This window comes from Tachysurus fulvidraco, chromosome 8 (assembly GCF_022655615.1).
Source record: "Tachysurus fulvidraco isolate hzauxx_2018 chromosome 8, HZAU_PFXX_2.0, whole genome shotgun sequence".
In the NCBI taxonomy this organism is placed as follows: domain Eukaryota; kingdom Metazoa; phylum Chordata; class Actinopteri; order Siluriformes; family Bagridae; genus Tachysurus; species Tachysurus fulvidraco.
In genome coordinates, this window is record NC_062525.1 from 8,300,474 (window position 1) to 8,321,482 (window position 21,009).

At 41.6% G+C, this 21,009-nt stretch overlaps 1 protein-coding gene across 15 annotated transcripts in view; it reads right to left on the reverse strand.

The window, feature by feature from the left end:
- The window catches only part of ebf3a (EBF transcription factor 3a), a 96,264-nt gene extending 77,236 nt beyond the window's left edge, over positions 1 to 19,028 (reverse strand). For 6 of the 15 annotated variants that reach the window (XM_027163155.2, XM_027163148.2, XM_027163152.2 and 3 more), the window contains exons 1-6: positions 18,131 to 19,024; positions 17,675 to 17,831; positions 17,119 to 17,182; positions 16,714 to 16,769; positions 14,150 to 14,223; positions 12,576 to 12,644 (exon numbers count right to left, since the gene is read on the reverse strand). In XM_027163155.2, coding sequence (XP_027018956.1) covers positions 12,576 to 12,644; positions 14,150 to 14,223; positions 16,714 to 16,769; positions 17,119 to 17,182; positions 17,675 to 17,831; positions 18,131 to 18,264 — 554 coding nt within the window. In that variant the 5' untranslated portion in view covers positions 18,265 to 19,024. Of the gene's footprint in view, positions 1 to 12,575; positions 12,645 to 14,149; positions 14,224 to 16,713; positions 16,770 to 17,118; positions 17,183 to 17,674; positions 17,832 to 18,130 lie in introns of all 15 variants that reach the window. The other 9 variants (XM_047817784.1, XM_047817776.1, XM_047817781.1 and 6 more) reach the window with 4 other exon arrangements.
- Between the last annotated feature and the right edge of the window lie 1,981 nt (positions 19,029 to 21,009).

The window sequence follows — 21,009 nt, forward strand, 5'->3', positions numbered from 1 at the left end:
GTGTATGTGCGTGTGGGTAAGAGGTTTATATCTGTCTGTGTGTGTGTGTGTGTGTGTGTGTGTGTGCGTGTGTGTGTGTGTGTGTGTGTGTTTCAGCATGTTTTCCTGTAGGTCTTGCAGAAGGATGCCATTTTTAAAAGAAATATAAACTCGGTGTTAAATTCAGTGCCCCACAAGGATTTGTGGTTTTTCTGTGTCGTTATATAACTGTAAACTCCTGCATGGATGAGATCAGGTAATGCTTTGCAGATGCGGGTGGCTCCTCTGGCCCTGAGGCTTCGGAGATTTGAGAACGCATTGCTTCCAGAGAGAAACTTAATGTGCTATGGGCTTTACCCCATGAGTCAGGGTGGACAAGCTCTCGCAGTGAGGTCACTCCATCGCTCAGGGATCTGGAGCCAACAGTGTGTGCTTGTGCGTGTGCAGGTTTGTGCTACTTAACACACACTTAGCTGGAAACTACCCACAAAACCCCAGCACATACTTCAGCTGTTCTGTCATTAGTGTTGCGAATAAAAAGTCATGCCCTTTGCTTATGACACATTCCAAACACTCTGGATGCTTTATATCCTCTTCTCACCCCCTCTCGTATTTTTATTCCAGTGCTGTCAAGAGCAGATGTTGAAATAAAGAGCAGTGGGGGAAAAAAAAAAGTAAATACATCTAGTAAAATTCAGCCGAGGCCGCTCCTGCTGTTATTTTTCCTTTGCCACTGTTTCTCCGGCGCTCAATGAAGGGCAGTGGCACGATACTTTTTCATTCAGCATATTGAACAGCCTCCCGGACAAGCCGCCGAGTGTTTTTATTGTTAATCGATGCCAATCCATTCCGAGCCTTGATGTTAAATAGGGATCAATACGGCCAAGCTGTGGCGAGATCTGATTTCAGTCGGCCGCTCGAGCGGTGGGTTTTAATCGCAGGGTAAATCAAAGCTGGCCGAACATAAGTCAGGTGAATTAAAACAGACTGCTGGGGACCTTTCTAGCCACCTGACCAGCACCAGGAAATACCTGTCATATTTTATTATTGCTTCCATACTAGGTTTATACAGCAAATACTTCTTCCTTTTTTAGACCTTTTCTTCTATGTAGCGCATAAGGATGGAGGTCGCAAAAAAGCTGCTAAAAAAAAAAAAAGCACATCTAAGGCTTTTAGCTGCTCAGCATCCAGAGAGAACAGAGCAAGAACGTTTGCTCTTCTTTACACGTCTGGTCTTTAATGATTGAGGCTGGGAGGGAAAGCAGGCGAAATCGATGTTGCCCCTTACTTTCAGCAAAGCTACATTTCATCTGGAAAAAGATCATAAGGATTGCCCTGATTTGTGAATTACAGTAGTTCTCGGAGATCTTCAGGATCAGGATTTTCTCATTCACACTACAGAGGCATCGCACTTATGACAAAAAAGAGAAAATTGAGTCAGCACTTGAACCTTTATTTTATCTCCCCCTTTGAGGTTTAAAACCCACAGGCATCCATAATGTGCGCCTCTTGTCTTAAATTTGGCCACTTCTCTTGAAAAAAACATTCTTTTATCTCTTTCTCACTGTGTATGGAGCGCTGTCGAAGCAGGGGGCTGTGTGTGAGTGTGTAAGTGTGAGTGTGAGTGTGTGTGATGAGGGTCGAAGGGCCTCAGTGTTTTCCTGTAGATAAGCATCATAAGAGGGCATCGTTAGCCTGGGAAGCCCGTCCACCACACTGGAGTCCACATAACTCACAAGGGTCGGGCAGATTTAATGAAATATGGCTGCCGCCATAGCAGTGATTGATCGGGCGGACGGCCACGGGCCTCTCCGTGGCCCTCTCCTCCCACGGTCCATCTATGATGATAAATTAGCGTTAGATGGAGCCTAATGAGTTTACTAAACATTTGGGATTTGCGCTAATAAACTGGCAGGCTAGGAAGCTAGCAGCGAGAGCGAGCAATCCCAGAGCTCCCCCTTATCGGGGGGACATGACAGTTAAACCACGCTTCCAATCTGCCATCGATTCATCATCCTGGCTCCATTGTGCATGCTCCACAAGAGGATAATTATGCAGCCACCGCATCAAAAACACTCATATTTTCCTGAGAGAGCAAACAGCCACAATAACACCAATAACCTAATATATACCCTACATTATTAATACAATCAATATTATTATTATTATTATTATTATTATTATTATTATTATTATTATTATTATTACACTCAACCATTTGTGTCTCTTCTGTATTGAGAGTAATTTGCTTTTGAGAAAATTTCTACACAGAAGTAATAATGTAGTCAAAGCACTATCAGTTAGCTGTCGATGTACATGTCTAAGTCTATAAACTGCCAATGAAAATGAAACCGCATATCCTTTATTGTTGTTTTTTTTTCCACCTTCTCATTCTCTCATCTAGATAAAGCTGTTGATAAACCGGCAACTATAATTTATCGCACGGTAACATAATATAAAATCATTTTGCTAATTGTCTTTGTGTTGGGAAACCAAACAGCTCTTGACTGTCGGCCAAATATTTGCCGTCTCTAATGATGCCTTATCAACCGCACCTGACCTCCTGCAACACCCATAAATCAGCGTCACACCCCGTATTTAAAGGCATGGAAATCAGACCCTGCTTTTAGCCTAATAAACAGCAAGCGAGGCCTGCTGGACTGCACCGGGGTCCTGGACAGCATAATTGCTGGGAATAATTCTAATGAGGTCTTGGGAAACATGAGTAGAGGTTCTCTTACAATGACAAATCGCCGTGAGCCAGAGCAGGGCTCTCCAACCACCGCTCTCTTAACCCTGAACTGCTCGCTCACTCGCTCGCTGCTACTTCTCCTTCTCTGTCTTTTTTTCCCTCTGTATTGTACTGACTTGGGGGTGTTTGAGCATTGCATCATCTTTACATGCGGTAGGCGATCGCAAAAGGAATGCACAGACACAGTCTTGCCATTACAATAAAAATAATAAGTACAGCTTTCATTCGTGCTCCGCAATTCGGTGTAATCTGCACGCAAAGGCTAATTTTCTTTTGATGGCTGAATTCTGTGGTTTTGTTATCAACAGGATGCTGATAATCTTTTGACAGAAGCGAAGGGTGGGTGTTGGGGGAAGGGGGTTATATATTTAGAGATAACTTGTCAACTTTAATAAATGATACTTATTTACTGCAGTTTTTAAAGATTTGAAAAAGAGGATGGATCCAGCACAAGGGACCCCAGGGACTGAGATGGCCAAGGCCCAGTGCTTCTCACCAGGGGGAAACTGATGGTTTGTGCCCAATGTCCAGATCGCTGGCCTGTGACCTCGGAGTCCAATACAATCCGCACACAGTTTCCTAACCTAATCTCAGCCGTGTCACACAACAAATTGCCACATTCGGAAAAATGGGAATGGATGGCAATGCGGGATGGGGGGCGGGAAAGAGGAGCTGTAGGTAAAGAGAGAATAGAGAATAAGGTTGGGATGATGGGATGCCAGGCGGAGAAGTGGACAGAGAAGGATGAATGGATGTACGGACGGACAGAAGGACGGATAGATAGATAGATAGCAACAGAGCGGCGTATCGCCTGCTGAGAGTGGAGAGGCAGAGGAGTCCCGGCAGCGCTGAGGTCTGATTTACAAACCTCTCCTAATGCGAAACAAATGCTGTGGATGTGCATCTACACATACTCGTACAGCGGGAGGGAGAGAGAGCAAGAGAGAGAGAAAACAGTCACTGAATCCATGGCTCCAGTGTGTGAGGGCTGCATTTACAGCCAGACGTGCTGCGCTTTCCACAAACACACCACCGGCCCATTAACACAATCAGAGTCCATAAAGACGTGTGTGCAGCAAGTGTCGTGTAATGCCCACTACATGCAGAGCGGTCAGGAGTTCTGAAAAAGCAAATCCATGAACGAAACTTTGTTTGGTGTTTGTTTTTAAGTGCTGCATTTTGTAGACACATGCTATTCATACGTATGTTATTTCTTAGCAGTCATTTTCATCTTCTTCTTCTTCTTCTTCATCCTCTTCTTCTTCCAAAGAAAATAGAAAATGATCGATGTGAATAAATATTACATGACATCACTTACTTACTAGAGCTCTCATAAAGATATCATCCTATTCCATTCTATCATATTCGATCACATGTCCGTCACAAATCGATCTCTGTGGATTAGCTTCTAAACATACACCAATGCAACAAAGTAAGTGTCAAATAGTTTTTTGTAGTTTCTGAGGAAATGCTCTGGATTCAAGAAAATGTACCGACGGTTCCCTCGTTGGCTGAATGAAAACGTTCTTGTTTTCAGGTTTCTGATTTCTTTCAGGATTTAGTTCATTTCTAATCTTTCATAAAAAACAAATTGCTCAACTACAGTATAACATGGCCATTAAAGTTAATGGGGAGCAGAAGGAGGTTCCGAGACGATCTCAGCTGTATGTTGGAAACTGGAACACGCTGCCTGCATTCACGAACCCTGTCCTTGCATTCCTTACAGTCCTCGCCTAACCAAAACTGATCCAATTTGCCTGGTTGTTATTCAAAAGGCACATGCACCCACGCCTGCCTATTGAGTAACAACAGACCCTCTCCAACCGTCTGGTGTGTGTGTGTGAGTGTGTCTCTGTGTGTGTGTGAACACTCAAATATTTGGTTCTGATAACAGTTGTGTTTATGCTGGTGAATATTTCTAATGGGTGGTTTTACGTCTTTGTGCGTTAAGATTGAAATGTGTAGGTTTGACGTTGATTGTGTTTATTTTTGTAAAGTGTGTGTGTGTGTGTTCTGTGTGCAGTCATACTTGCACCATACTATGATGACAGGCTCAGCAGGAGCATTCACACTGCCCGACAAAAGGGGAGTGTTGCTTCTTTGTGCTTCCAATCAAATAAAAGGCCTTTTTAGAGCACATATGTCCCTCTCCTCACAGTTCTGTCAGATTAGACTCTCAATACCCCCACCAGACACACACACACACACACACACACACACACACACACACTAGCAGGTTTATTTTTTCAACTCTCCTACTTCTTAGCGCTCTCTTTCCTCTTCTTCTCTGTTTCTGCTGATGCCCTGGCTTCACAATGTCCACTACTCTTTCTTTCCTTTTTTTCTTTTTCACCGGCATCTGTGTGTGTGTGTGTGTGTGTGTGTGTGTGTGTGTGTGTGTGTGTGTGTGTGTGTGTGTGTGTGTGTGTGCCTCAACAGAGACTCGGTGGAGCCGCTTTCTTCCGTTCTCTGTGCCCATGCAACATGTCTTACGACAGCACCAGCTTAGATCCCCCTCCTCTCCACACATGTTAAAGCCATTTCCCCACACAGACATACACACACACACACACACACACACACACATTCACACACAAAAATACACAAACACACACAAACACACACGTACGCATACACTGTGGATTCACACACCAGAGTTATGGTCATTACCAAGAACAACACAACTCCCTCTTACTTGTGTCACTTGTGCATTAATGTTTCCAGAAGAATGATTGGAATATGAATCAAATTTAAGGGAACTGAACAGATTTTTGTGAATCGACACAATTCAAAGACAGAAGACTAAATGAACTGGATCGATATGAAATCAACACAACATGCAAATGAAATGAAATGAAATCAACTGAACTGGAGGAAGTTCAATCTAAGATTTGCAAACAAATCAAGTCAAAGTGAATCAACTTGCATTGACACAGAATCATATCCAGTGTTCAAACCAGATAATAAACTGTATTTTTTCTGCGTACAGAGGCCCATACTATGATAAAAAAAAAGATCTTTCTCATGCACGCTTTTTCACCGTTCCCTGAAGTGCAATCCATCTTATCCATAATTCTGTGAAAATTTAGCTTAGGAAATAGTTTTGAGGTGCCGTGTAAAAAGTGTGTAATAGAGTACATCTGTTTCTACTGTAAGCTGAGTGCACACCCAGGCTAGCGGCCGTAAGGTTTTGGCTTCTCGACCGCTCTGTCCATTTATTTTCTATGTGAGCGTGAACAGATTGCAGCATGCCAAACACAGGTTAAGCTTTCTGTTTTTTTTTTTTGTTTTTGTTCTCCCTCTACACTCCTGTAGATTTGGCAACCCTGTCTCTCTGCTCTCCCAGAGATCTGGCAACCCTTCACTTCCTGGCATAAAAGGTGACAATCTTCATTAAAACCTCTTACAGACAACTGTCAGTTATCCTCAGTTCAAGGAAGCCAGCTGTTCGCTCTCTCTCTATCTACCGTTCTCTCTCTCCCTCTCTGGTCTCTCCAGCGAGACGGCGTTCATGGTTTATAAGCCATGTGTGTTCTGAAGAGTTTCAAGGTGAGAGTGTCATCTGCTCAGCTCATGAAGGTGTTTCTGAATATCATTATTTTGAGCTCAAAGACAAAGGATCAATTAGGAAATTGTTCCAAACGAGCGCCACGATACGACTCCCTCTAACTACAACGCAGACGACTCGTTAATAGCTGAGATACATTTACATACGAAAACAAACACAGCCATTTGGTGTGACATGACAGTACACGGGTCTACAGCAACATCATGATCATATATAGATGCTATTATGTTAATACTTCTGTCAGGTGACCCGTGTCACATTTGCTCTTTATTCCACCTTTACAGCTCTAATTAGCTTTGTTGCTCAAGCAGTTTATTTACCTTGCTTTGCTGGGCTGAATCATTTTATAGGCATAAAATACAATTATTTCATCATAGATTTTTCTAAAGTATAGTTTTGTTTGAACAGAATGTTTGACAATTCTGGGATTTAGATTTTAAGATTTTTTCCTCCATAAAGTTAAAACAGACATTTAAATAATTTTTCATATTATTATTACATGCAGAAATGACGTGTGCGTACGTGTGTGTGTGTGCACAGTATGTGTATGTGTGCGTGTGTGTGTGTGTGTGTGTGTGTGTGTGTGTGTGTGTGTGTGTGTGTGTGTGTGTGTGTGTGTGTAATAATTCTTGATATATTCTCTGTATATTCATGAAAATGCCTTCAGGTATCTTGCCATATTTACCGTGTTGCTCACCTCTACTACTGCAATTTTCTAATTTCTTACCGTACCAAAAATCTTTATCAGAAAATTAGATAAGAAAAAAAAGGATGTAATTCTTATCTTAATGATGTTAAATGGTGGTTAGTTTTTGTCACGCTCCTGATAAGCGAGTGTCGAAGAATGTACACTGTATTGTGCTTTATAATATCAGTTCACTCCCTTAAAGGGGTTTCTGACATCTCTGACTACCTCCTTTCCTCCCTGTATCTCAGTCTCAGCTCTGCTACTCCTCCGCACACACACATAGGCGATCCTTTACACAAGCATCTCCCAGAGAAGGTTCCCATGCCACAGGCAGAATCAGACAGCCCTGACAGGAGCGAGCGGCTGCGGCTCGGTGTGTGACTGAAGCTTCAAAAGAGCCGGGCCGAACACCTGCACCAAAACGGCAGTCGCTTAGCATGGCCAGCTCCATGTAGGCACGCATTAATGGCCTCTTAGAATAACGCAAATACCCCCCACTAACACTTAACACGCTAGGCCAGACACACACACACACACACACACACACACACACACGGAAAAAGGAGAGAAGTGAAGGAGTAAGGGAGAATTTTTTTACTGCTGCGTCGGCTAATTTGGTAGTGGTCAGAAGAATTTGTAGCATGGCCTGAGCCATCACCTTACTTATTCACTAGGCAAGCTGGCTGAAGGAGAAAGAGGAGCACTGTGCTTTATTTCTGTGTGTGTGTGTGTGTGTGTGTGTGTGTGTGTGTGTGTGTGTGTGTGTGTGTGTGTGTGTGTGTGTGTGTGTGTGTGTATGGCATGAGCAACAGAAAGCTTGCTGACTGCCTCATAAATAAGAGCAGCAGAACACACCTGTGCTGGTGCTGTAGTGCGGCTGTAAGGCTGTTACCTGGCCAGAGATATATCTGCTGTCTGCTCAGCCATTAATCAGAACTAATGAAGCTCTCTCTCTCTCTCTCTCTCTCTCTCTCTCTCTCTCTCTCTCTCTCTCTCCACTCTCCAACAGTGTCTCTCAATGTAGCTCTTTTAATGCCCTCTCTTTTTCCCATATCTTTCTTTCTTACACAAACAATTTCTAAAAACAGCCCATGAATAGCTGCTCTCACATGAACTCGTATGCTCACAAGCATGTTTACTTACACACCACATCCACGCATCCACATCTGAATGTCACCTGAGCATGAAAAAAAAAAAAAAAAGATGCAGACCTGAAATGGCTGGAGGCTACAGTAACAGCTGAGCAACCCTCTGCTGCTTCCTACAGGAGAGACAGACAGCCAAAGAGAGAGTGAGAGTGAAAGAGAAAGAAAGCAGCAGAGCACCAGTTTCCATTTAACACTCTTTTAATTACCCTCCACACAGGTCTGTGAAAACCTGCCAGTCAGGAGCACTTCAAAATAAACAATCTCACTCCAGGTCCATCACATCCTGGTGTCCTGCTCCGACGCTGATATGTAATTAAAGACGTCTCCAAAATGCTCCTCGACAGCCCGGGACGCAGCCAAAAATGTAAATGACATTAACAGAGAGACAATGAATTGAATTTTTGGGTTTAAAATGTCCCTTGATTTTTTTTTCTTCTTTTTTAGCTCATTTCCATAGAGCTTCTTTTTTTCTCTCCCCACACCAACAAAAGCTCTGACCTTCTAAATGCTGGCATTTGTTCAGCTGAGCTCGGAGCGAGCCGCAATCGAGCATCTGCACACCGAAGAGAGGGAGGAGAGCGCGTCATGAAGACCTGGGCCTCATGTGCCAGAGAGGCAAACAAAAGAAAAATATTTTTTAAAAACGAATCCGAAGAAGAAACGACGAGGAAATATCAAAGAAGGTCATCTGTTTATTTTCGGGAAAAGGAATATGTGAGTGTCTTTAAAAGAGAATCTCCAGGCACATGAGTGGGGTGGCTAATAATCACCCGTAATCCGCCTCATATGGAAATATAATGAATGTTAAATGAAATCAGCAACAGGCCCAAATGACGCCCGAGCCCAGTCGGAGAACAGGTGCAAGCGGCTGTGCGGAATAAGCTATAGGAAGAAAACCGGCCCTGTGCGTGGCAAAAAAAGTCAATCTCATGCATTATTCAGCTGCATGGGGTGGGATAGGGGGGAATCTCTCAGGGGTCAGGCTGTCCTGACCTCTGTGACAGGAAGTGAAAGGGAGATCGGTGGCTAGGAAAGCCCTGATCAGTGGCAAGTATTATTAGTCCCAGAGCCGCAGAATAAAGCCACAATCCTCTCCTGACACACTCACATGATCGCTAACCTGTCTCTGAAAGCTTGTGGTGCATCCATCACTAACAGACCTCTGTGTTACATCTTGCTCGTACTCAGTCTTTATTTTTCACCTTCTTTACACATCCCCTTAGATGAATAATCTATGCCAGAGCAGTGGGAGGTGAAATATTTAAAGATCCACTGAGATCGATTCTGCAATTCTGCAACAGCTGTTAAATGCGACCAACTTTTCGTTCTTTTGCTGTTATTTTTCTCTTTTTTTCCCCCAAGCTGTGCAAAAGTCCAAGAGAAAATAGGATAAACAGATGTCTGGCTTGCCTACAGGAAAATAGGACACATTTGGAATGATAAGTCTCTTAAACTCCATTGAAAATGCCAGCAGCGTGATGGTGCCAGTTACTGCCCGTGCCTGTGCCAGCGAGCAACGCGCCTGCCCTGAGTGCCATCTGGGAAAATGGTGCTGAGAATGTTATCGATAATGGATCACAAGTTCCTCTGGTCAGCATGGACCTGTGCTGCATGAGACTCTATCTCTCTCCTTTTGCTCTCTCTCTCTCTCACTCCCACTCTCTCTCTCTCTCTCTCTCTCTCTCTCTCTCTCTCTCTCTCTCTCTCTCTCTCTCTCTCTCTCTCTCTCTCGTCTTCCCTTCCATTCTTTCTCTCTCTCTCCTCCTTTATGTTCCCTTCTCTTTCCCCCCGGTTAAATGTTTTGATTGTAACATAATCGGCCCTCCCTTGTCTGCCTAAACAATCCCCCCATTCATTTTCTAGATTCATTCCCCTCCATGTCCATGCAAACCATTATTTCCAAGCGCTTGTTGAACATGAGCACACGTAGGCCTCCCTGTTCCTGACACCAATCATTTCATATCTACACATCCCTCTGTCACAATTTTGGCTGTCAGAATTGAGTGCAAAAAGAGAAGTTGTGTGTTGAAGACTTGGCCCTACGCCTCTTCTCTCACTTGTACTCGCGCTTCACATTCCAGGTTAAAGTTTCAGCACTTTTTTTTTAACCGGCCCCGTTTTCTGACTAAGAGTTCTGGGAGCAAAAGGATAAAATCATCTGCTCATAGTGGCAATACATGGACAATGCAGTAGGCTAATGAAGCACGTCTGGCTTTGTGATGGCGCAGAACGGATGAAAACGATACTCCCAGCCTTTTCATGCAGCCCACAATGAAAATGTGAGCTTTTCTATCCACTGTTTGAACTTACAACAATATCTCCTCCTTTCGCTGCAGACTCTTTCCCTGAGACTCAATACCTCCTCCACTGTTCCTCTTTTCCTATTTTGCTAGTGTTACACGCATTGTTCGCCAGATTGAAGCACAAAGCCCAGACACCCGATCTCTCCAACTCTATTTAGGCGCGATACAAAGCCGAGCAATTTATGGGAAGAGCCAGTGCGTTAAATATCAATGACGCCCTGTTATACAGTGTTCAGCATGTGTCTCTTTGAAGGTAAATATATACTGTAAGCTCAGCTCAGCAGAAGAATAGAGCTCACTGGATTTTGCATCCCAGGAACTAGCAAGAGGAAGTGAGACATGGTTCATCATTTGCTCCAAAAAACAAGAACAACCTCACAATAATCCTTCTTTCTGCTTTTTTCGTCTCTCTCTCTCCTCTCCGCTACAGGGCACTGTAACATAATTCTGAGTCTTCTATTAAAACATCCTGCTACTAATTACTGCTCACACGCTGTAGCTGCACATCAGCGGGTCTGTTCAAATACTACAGGCAGTGATGTGGAAGAACACAGAGCATGTGTGAAGTCAATCACTGATTTTTACACACGGACAAGACAGTAAATAAGAAAAACAAAACAGTACTTTAAAGGTCATAATAGGATTTGTATGTATATGTATATATATATATATATATATATATATATATATATATATATAGTTCCACTTTTTTCTAGCATGTATCCCAGTAATAAAGTGTACTTGCTGTTCATATATCACTCTTTGGCAATGCTTGTGAAAACTGATTATCATGCAGAACAGCATTTCCGAACCATAACCGTATGACGTGTGATGGGAGGAAATTCATAGTGCTCAAAGCATGTGAGCACAGTCATAAATTCAGCACAGAGGCAGTGAGTCCTTTTTTCCGACACTTCACACACACACACACACACACACACACACACACACACACACACACACACACACACGCACACACACAAACACACACTTGTGCTGAGTGGCAGTAGCAACTGGCAGTCCCTATTTGATTACTAATAAGAGAGATGTTCCCTCTGTCAGATACCAAACATTCTCCACTAAGCAAACAGCTATTTCAGCTAGTCAAACATTAGCATTGCTGTCCAGCGGTGGCGTGTATTTTGCCTCGGCTCACGACTCGCTGTCTTTCTTTTCCCAATCTAATTTCTCGCTCGGTGGACGGCAAAGTTCATGATGGGGAGATAAGTTTGCAACATCAACAGAGCAGAGAGAGACAAGGAGCAAGTGAGACAGAACTGAGAGAGAGAGAGAGAGAGAGAGAGAGAGAGAGAGAGAGAGAGAGAGAGAGAGAGAGAGAGAGAGAGAGAGAGAGAGAGAGAGAGAGAATGCTCTCTCTGGCACAGAGTGGCAGTTGTTCATACTGTCTTTATGGAGCATGTTGGGCTTGTTCTACCTCACTAATCTCCAAGAGGCCCGGGCAGTGCTCTGGCACATCCCTACGCCTCATATCTGCCCTCATCTCCTCCACTCTTCTATACTCTGCCAAGATAATTGGTGATAAGAAAGCACTCCAAGACTTGCTGAATGTTTGTAACAATACAAAGTCGCAGGAAATAAAACAGAACTTCAAAAGAAAGAGAGCAAAAAAAAGACATCAAATCACTGATCCTGCAGGAGACGGTGCATTTAAACCTGCTAATGTTATCAGCACATAAGCAGCAACAACCAGCTGGAAAAACATCTCTCGTTACCTAGCAGTAGCAGTATGGGAGCTCTCACACACACGCAAACACACCTTATAAGACAGACAAGGACAGTGGGAAGCTGTGAGCATCACGTCTAGAGCCTACAGAGAAGATAACAGGGGAAGAGGAGACGGAGGCGAATGATGCACTTGTTAACAAATTAGTATGAAGGAGGGAGAGCTGTGAATCTAAAGCCAGACGCTCTCTAGGAATAAATGACTCGTTGCTGGGAGAGGACGGGCTAAAGCAACTGCCTCCCCTGGCACCTCAAGCAATTACACACTCCCTAAAGACACCCCCAGGTTTCCAAGTCAGCCCACCTGTACAAGGACCAAAACACCGGGCCACACCACCATTACACAAAGACAACCCACCCACAGACGAACAGAAAACAAGAGAGGGGCCCTTACCTGTCGATGATCACAGGGTCTGAAGGGGTTTCATTTCTGTTCCCACAACTTTTCTTGTCACAACACCGGCTGTGAGGAAAAAGACAAACAAACAGCAGCGATGTAAGATTTGGTCTCAGTTCAGGAAGCGAGTGTTTTGTCTTGCTAGAGCCTGAATCCAAATCCGTCATTTGCTCTTTCCCTTTATAGCATGAGGTGGAGGCGGCTGCCTGGCTGGCTGGCCATCCCCAAATCGGGCGCTGCTGTGCCGAAACGGGGAACAACATGTTGCGGTGTTTGCATTGGTGCTGAACAGAGAACTGGGAAAGGGGGGGGATGCCAAGAGGCAGGAGGATCACTTTCACAGCTTTGCCTTTTGTTTACCTCTAATTGTCAAGCTGTTATATCTGGAGAGGATGCAAGATGCCACCTTCAACCAGTGCTTTTGTGGGGCACTTATTAATTACAGGCTCAAAAGCCTGCATCAATCTTTCACAATGTGCCAATGCCTCCATTTTGAGGCTGCTATGACGCTCCCATTATGAATGCTTTAATTAATGCTGAAATGATACAAGGGGAAAAAATTGTATGCCTCTTGCATGTAAAGAAGCACACTTGTATAACGGTTACATGTCCAAATTCTCACCATATGGTACGGGAAAATATGTAAAGCTCCTTTAAGCTGGCAGATAAAGTGATTAAAGTTTAAAAAAAGCACTTCACAAAAACACACGTGAAAGTTGCATGTACTCACAGCACAGGCAACAAGAACGTCAATAGCAATCTGCGTCTTATCTCTAGACCAGGCTGCACACGAGGAGCAAGAAGAGTATTTCAAATGTTAATATCTAAGAGCTCAGTTCTGTGAATGCAGCACATCAGTGGGGACTAATGGCACTAAAGCAGAAGCTGGCAATGCAGCATGACCTTTGGGCCTGTAACTGATGCTTGATGTTAGTGCTTAAAATTGGATTGGTTGTACTCCTTTATTCCTGTCACAATTTTCCAATTTCTGTTTGACGTGTGACTTCCTAATTCATCATGGCTTGAGGATTATAGAAGACATGGAGCTGCTATCAAAATCCACCCTTAGTGCAACTTAGAATAATAATAATAATAATAATAATAATAATAATAATAATAATAATAATAATAATAATAATAATAATAATAATAATAATCTGGTTATGTCAATGTAATAATATTTAATCAAAAGATGCTAAAGTTAAGTTTGCTTCTCAATCGGACTTTAGATCTTTTCTGAGCACTCCAACATACCGCAGTCCGAAAAAAATACATCAGTGTACTTCTGTTTACTTCTTAGTGCGCACTCCATAAATCAATTAAAAACCTTCTCAACATCCGGAAACCTGCTTAGTTTTTCCGGGCCAAATAGTGATTTATTATTATTATTATTATTATTATTATTATTATTATTATTATTATTATTATTATTATTATTATTATTTCCCCTTAATATTTTTTAATAAAATCAGTTCACATATGGATTGAAAAGACAACATAAATAATGCACAAGAATATGAGACATTTTTAATGCGTGTATAATTTAGTTTTTTGTTTTGTTTTTTTCTTACCTGCACATAATTTCGTGTGTGAGGAGAACTCGGCACATTTCTGGATTTTTATCTTGGCCTTCATAAATTATAGCCTTGAATGAAAAAAGATAATAGAAATTTGTGAACAATATGCCAAAAAAAAAAGAAACATGTGGACTATTTAATATATCAGTCTGCTTATTGAGCCGATAATCTGTACAGTTAGTAACAATAAAAATAAAAATATATTAAATTAAATAACATGAAATCGCGTCACGTGTAATGAACCAAATTTCTGTCAAAATACAATTTGAATGTTTTTTATTGTATTTTTTTTCTTTACTGATACACCAGTTAGATTTATTTACCTAACCAAAATCTACATCCACTATGTCCTGCGAATTAGGGATAAAAACGTAACTAAAATAGTTTCGAATATATTTCAATATAAAACAAAGTGCAAGTCTATATAAAAGAGCGACGTTATAATTTTATAATTTGTCAATAAAGCCTCCCATACGGCATGACCTTTGTTATGTCCATAAATAAGTTATGATGGAGAAGCATATTCTATTTGAAATTAATATCAGCGCCGGGCGCTTCACTGTGATGATAAATAATGTGACATTAATAGCACTTTATAAATGAAGAGGCGCATATGCTAAACGTTTAGCTCGTCGCTGCATTTTATTTGAGAAGATGAGAAGGAAATGCTTTTGCATTAAAGGCGCTCGGGGTGCAGATGGGCGCGGGGAGCGCACACATCACCGCGCCTATCATCGCCACACATTGGAGGGGGAAAAGTGCTAATGGCCAATCTGCTGTTTATTTTTGAGCCGCTAACAATGATTTTTTTCCTCGTTGCTTTAGATAAAATCACGGTGTCGGGGGGTACGGTTGAGTAATTTTTGAGCATTGGCTTTAACAGATGGCGCAGAGCTGGAGGTGCGCTCTCCTTCACTTTCGCTCTCTCTCCTGCTTACTCTCTCTCTCTCTCTCTCTCTCTCTCTCTCTCTCTCTCTCTCTCTCTCTCTCTCTCTCAAAATTAAAGCCGTTAATATATTAAAGGCCTGATAAATCTCCGACATTTCCTTGTATAAAATAACAAGAATCATAGGCAGACGCGCATTGAGTTCAGTGCTTAAAAATTAAAATGTAATACTTCCTTTGCATCGAATAGCCTGATAAGTTTATAAATTAATTTTACAGGAGTAATGCATTAAATTTAAAATGAACATTAAGTCTTTAAACGCGAAGGAGAGAAAGTTATTTGTCTGATGGCACTTTGTTATCTATCCTTACAGCCATGATTTATTTTTCACCCTCACCCTCCCCCTCCCACACCCACACACACACACACACACACACACACACACACACACACACACACACACACACACACACACACACACACACACACTCGCGCGCGCGCTGTAAATACGGGAAATCCATAAAGTGTCTGTTCAGCGCCATTGACTCTTTGATCATTTTCACACCAATTAGGACACGGCCTATATTTATAATTTCTGTCGCACATGCAACCCCAGTAAACCTGTCTAAACGAAGGAATAACCAAATCAGAGCGTTCAACTTGTCTAGCTCTTCAACGTGGCCATGATGGAAGGAAATGAGACGGTTAAAATGCGACATCATGACAAGGAAACAGTACAATACCAACTCAAGTGGCCCTCTCAAGATTTATTTCTCTTTCTATAAGCATATAGAGCAAGAAGTCACGACCCTCAGGCTATAGATCATAGGATTTTATCATCACAGATAATAAATGCAGAACCAATTAAGTAAAACTACAGTTCATCAGCCGAAAAATAAAAACAGATCATTTTAATAAAAAAATATGCACTATTTGGATTGAATAAAAATGCACGCGGAGAAAATGCGTATTGGTTTATTGGCGTTATAAATAGTTTAAGGTTGTTTTTGTAATCACAAATTTCTTTGTAAAAGTAATGGATTTTGGTGCATGAATCATGTCGCGCAAGCTCCACGCACAGGATTTTGCGCCGTGATTAACTTAAGGCAGGGCATATAAAATACATCAGACTGTCTCCAAGGCAGTAAATCATAAAGAAATATGAACGGCATGGAGAGCTTAAATACGAGCTGAATAATAACGAGGGAAGAATGAGAGCTCATTTTATGCCCCGCATTTAGTGAGCAGCCTTTCATGAACCCTGCATATCATCCTCTCCTGCACTGGCGCGGGGTTTGAAGCGCGTGTTCAGTCATGTCGGGTTTTCCCCTTTCTATATATATATATATATATATATATATATATATATATATATATATATATATATATATATATATATATATATATATATATATATATATATATATATATATATATATATACTGTGTGTGATAGTGTGGCGGTAATAATTAATAATAATTGATCTGGCAACTAAAACGAAATCAAAACGAATTCGCAATTTAAAGAAAAGACAACTGTACAAATATAACTTAAACTTCATCGAACATGCAGTATAACGAGCAGGAGAAAGGCTAAAGTAAAACTTATTAAAAATAATAACAACAGCAATAATACAAGCGATACTAAATATAATAATGAAAGTGGGTCTTACCTGTTTTGTCATGGAATCGATTAACCGTACATAAAGATCCTGTTCTGTTCTGACTCCTGTGGGAAATGTTTTATTCAGTAAGCGCCATGGAATAGCCAGATTTTTACCACTTTATTTATTTATTTGTTTATTTGTTTTTCATGTTAGTATTAAATAAAATCGCACACCGAGAAAGTGCACGGAGCTCAAATAATTCCAAATAAGAAAAAACAAACAAAAAAAAAAACAGTTGTTTGTACAAAGTTCTTGGGCATTTTTAAAAAAAAACTTCCATAACAAATGTTTGGATTAAAATGGAGCACTGTTATTTATAATAGTAAGATTGTGTATTTTATAGCTGTAAAAAATATAATTATTATTCCTTGCTCCTTGCTGTCAGTGTCAGTATGGAGAAGTTTGACTTACCGTTGCTGTATAAAAGCTGTAGTTTGTAATGTATCCCATTGTTAGTTTTTTCGCTGTTTGGTTCCTGAAAATAAGCACGTTTGGAAATCAGACTGACGTATTCTGAATTTTGTTTGAATTTTGCATGTGTAAAAATATTTGCCTGGTCTTGCTTTTATTTTCTTTGTAGCTATGCATGGATACTAGAATAATGTTTCCACTAACCTGATCTATCTTATCTATTAAATTGCAAATATCTATAATCTACCTTCAGATTATATAAATAAATTCTATCATTTTTTAAAGCCAATGTGCGTTAAATATATATTTTTACACGATACTGTAGCCTAAAACTGCATTCTCTTTTTTTACTTTGCACTGGACAATTGAAAATGCTGAAATCTTTTAAAATTCATAGATATGTATTTTATATTTAGGGTTCTATGTATAATAAATTTTCTGTCATCCTCGGTTCAATTCAGAAATCTTTTGGCGCGTGTGCGTTTCTCTAAGTTGTGTGAACTTGAGAGGGGAAAAAAGATCATCTTGCGCGGCATTTCCAAAAAGCGGCGCTTACTTTCTCCTTCTCCACAAAGTCCACAAAAGCTGTCCTTTCGATCTCCACGGGCTGACCCTGTCTGTCGTACAGAGCCAAGACGAAGTGGAAAAAATTGGACTTCCTCAGATTGGACGGCGGCTGTTTCTCGTAATGCGCCCGCGCCAGACCCACTCCGCTGCGGGGAAAAAAGATGACAAACCGGGGTCGGTTAAACAGTAGGGACAGTGGGAGCAAGGGAGCAAGGGGAGGGAGGGATACACACGAAATAGATACAGTATCAGTAAAAAAGCATCTAAGCTGGTGGAAAGTGACCGGGAGACTATTCTTGATTTGTCACTTAAACAGTAGTAATATGATGTAATGAGCGGCGGAGAGGTGCACGGGGAGACCGTAATTGATACATGGCATAAGTGGGGATTTAGGGTTGGTCTGAGAAATGCATGAAAAAAAATCAGGATGATTTGGCAGACGTACCTTTGGGCGGCTGTGTTAGCATCCACCACCCCGGCCGTATGCATCCACGATCGGACGGGGTTCATGCCGCTGCCCAGCGGCTCCTCTTTCATAGTCGTCCCCCCTCTCGGTATATTCTCCTGAATCCCAAACATTAAAGCGGCGTGCGCGCAAACCAGCTCCAGCCGACGAGGTCAAAGCGAAAATCGGGAAAGGACGCGTCGTTTCTCCACGAGACGCACTAGGATCTCTGCGAGAGTTTGGTCGTGATTTGTTGAAGGGAAAAAAAATAGAAACAAGCCCAGTACACAACAAGTCTCGGCTCCTTCTTCAGCGCGTCCCGTGTTGGCACGACATGGAGGATTTTAGTGAGTGGAGGATTCTCTGTCAAGATTCTCTCAGCGGCTTGTTTGGATCGAGATCCCGTTGGAGGAGTCGTCGAAATACCTGGATGTTGTTTTTTTTTTCCTTTTCTTTCTTAAAAAAATCAGTTCAACATCTCTTGTAACTTTGCGCTGTGATGATGCTCTCAGGCTCGTGTCATCATCCCTACAGGAAAAAAAAAGCTTCAGGACACTGCTGAATCGACCACTTTCTGGCAAGGCGCTCCAGCTCCAAAAGACAAATAAACGGGAAAAAAACTATGATTTAGCGCGGAGGTGTTCCCGGACGCGGGAGAGAGCTTGATGAGGGGGGCCTTTAGCGTCTCTCGGAATGGATGGAAGCGTACAAAACTCAGCCCTCTATCCCCTAGGACTGAAGCCTTTCCCGGGAGCCAAAACTCTAGACCCGCGGGATCCGCACTGTCAGAGCGATGACGCGCTGTGGGCGGGGTTTTGACCATATATGGAGGAGAAGGGGTCTGACATTTCCGGTCGCTGGCGTTGCCCAAGTACCGCGTGAGTACACATACACACACTACAAGCAGACTGCGAGATGTACTTTTCTATTCACCTTTTTCAAAACATGCACGAGCTCAAGCGAATCAGGGGAGGGGAAATAAACTTAAAACATGCACAGCTTTTGCATGTAGTGTGCAAATTATAATCCATTGTTTGTTTTGTGGTTTAGTTTAGAAATAAACGTGATAAAAGCGATGCAGTTTAAATAAAATGCTATTGCACATAGGAGGAGATAAATGTTTTACAACTGTGAAGGGTGAAAATGGATGGGCGTTTATCTATTAGCTCTGTAAGAGCTCAGATGAATAGGGCAGTTAGGGTTAGGTGCAGCCATGCACGTTGTGGTTTCACATGCAGAATAAAATCATTTATTGGCCCTTGTCATCCGCTCAATCACCGTGTCGTGCAAATGACAGTGACGGATATCTCAGATGCCTAATTGGCCCCTGTGTCGCTATGAAAGTCAAACGGAGCTGAATTGTCAGATACATAGCACGCAGATCAATAAGACGACTGAATTATATTTTAAAATCATGCTGTCTATTTGACGGCTGCAGATTTTTAACAGTAAATTCCCCTCTATAATGGCTGCGCTAATCATCTACACAAGAGCGCGATGCGCAGCTGAAGTTAGGAGAAGAATAACGCGCACAACGGACTAAAACCTAGTTAGGCTGCGAAGTGTGCAAAACACAGTTACACACGCACACACACACTCTCTCTTTTTCCTCACACACATATCTACACACACGTGCCGAGACGCGTACAAACGCTCAGAAAAACCGCGATGCTTTTTTGCAAATCGCGCTAAAATTGCATCTGAAAACTGTGGAAGGACTCGTGGGATCCGCTGCGTCCACCCTCTCACTCCATGAGCCTTTTTATAATAAATAGAGCGTTTTAAGGACAATAATGCGCCCAGTGGTTATTTAGTTTTGTGATATGGGAGTGTAAGGTGTTTCTTTTCTCTTTTTTGCCACTTGGCAGGGTGTGTATTGATGTTAATATTTTAATGAATGGTTGAAAATCGAGACTCCGATGTGGGTTATCTGGGGAGCCGGAGCGCAGCGCACTGGAGGGAGGGATGCGGGGATGGAGAAGAGAAAGAGAGAAAGAGAAGGAGAGATGTGTGTTTTAGAGTGTGAGAGAGCAATCTGTTTGTGCTGGTGTTGGGGGTTAATGACTATTGCTAAAGATAAGTGAATTATCAAAGCTGTTGCTCGTCTGAAAAGTCCATTACTTGCCTGCTCGTCCAGTTAAATACGTAAGTAATAAAATTATATTATGTAACATTATTATTATTATTATTATTATTATTATTATTATTATTATTATTATTATTATTAGCAGCAGCAGCAGCAGCAGTAGTAATAATTTCTTCGTTGTAATAATAAAAAAATTAACGCGTTTATTGAGAGCTTTTATGTTATTTATTATTTTATAAAATAGACTAAAAAGAGTGTTTATTATTAACTCGGTGTTGTATCTTCAGTCTTAAATTGACAGTTTTTTGCGATTTACTTATTTTTCATCATCATCATCATCATCATCATCATCATCATCATCATCATTATTATTATTATTATTATTATTATTATTATTATTATTATTATTGAAATTATGCTGTCATAATTAAATAATAAGACATGTAACCTAATTAGTGATAAAGATTTACTAGGAAATGCAAACCACTTTTTACATCCCATGTTTTTTTCTTCATATTAAATGTGCGTAAATTTCCCCCACAGTTACTCTCTGCTTGGCTAACCGCAATCTACAGTATCTTTAATACAGATTACACACCAAAGCGATTTCAATCTGATTATCAAATTAGGGTTTTAGCCTAAATCCTTTTAAAGCTGATACTGTTGACTAGAGAGGGGGAGGGGGAGGGGGAGAAAAGTTCAACAATCCCATCGCGAAGGTAACGATCCCCTCCTGAAAAAAGGGAGTTTTAAACCTTATTTGACAACAAATGCAGCTGCCCCTCTATTTTGG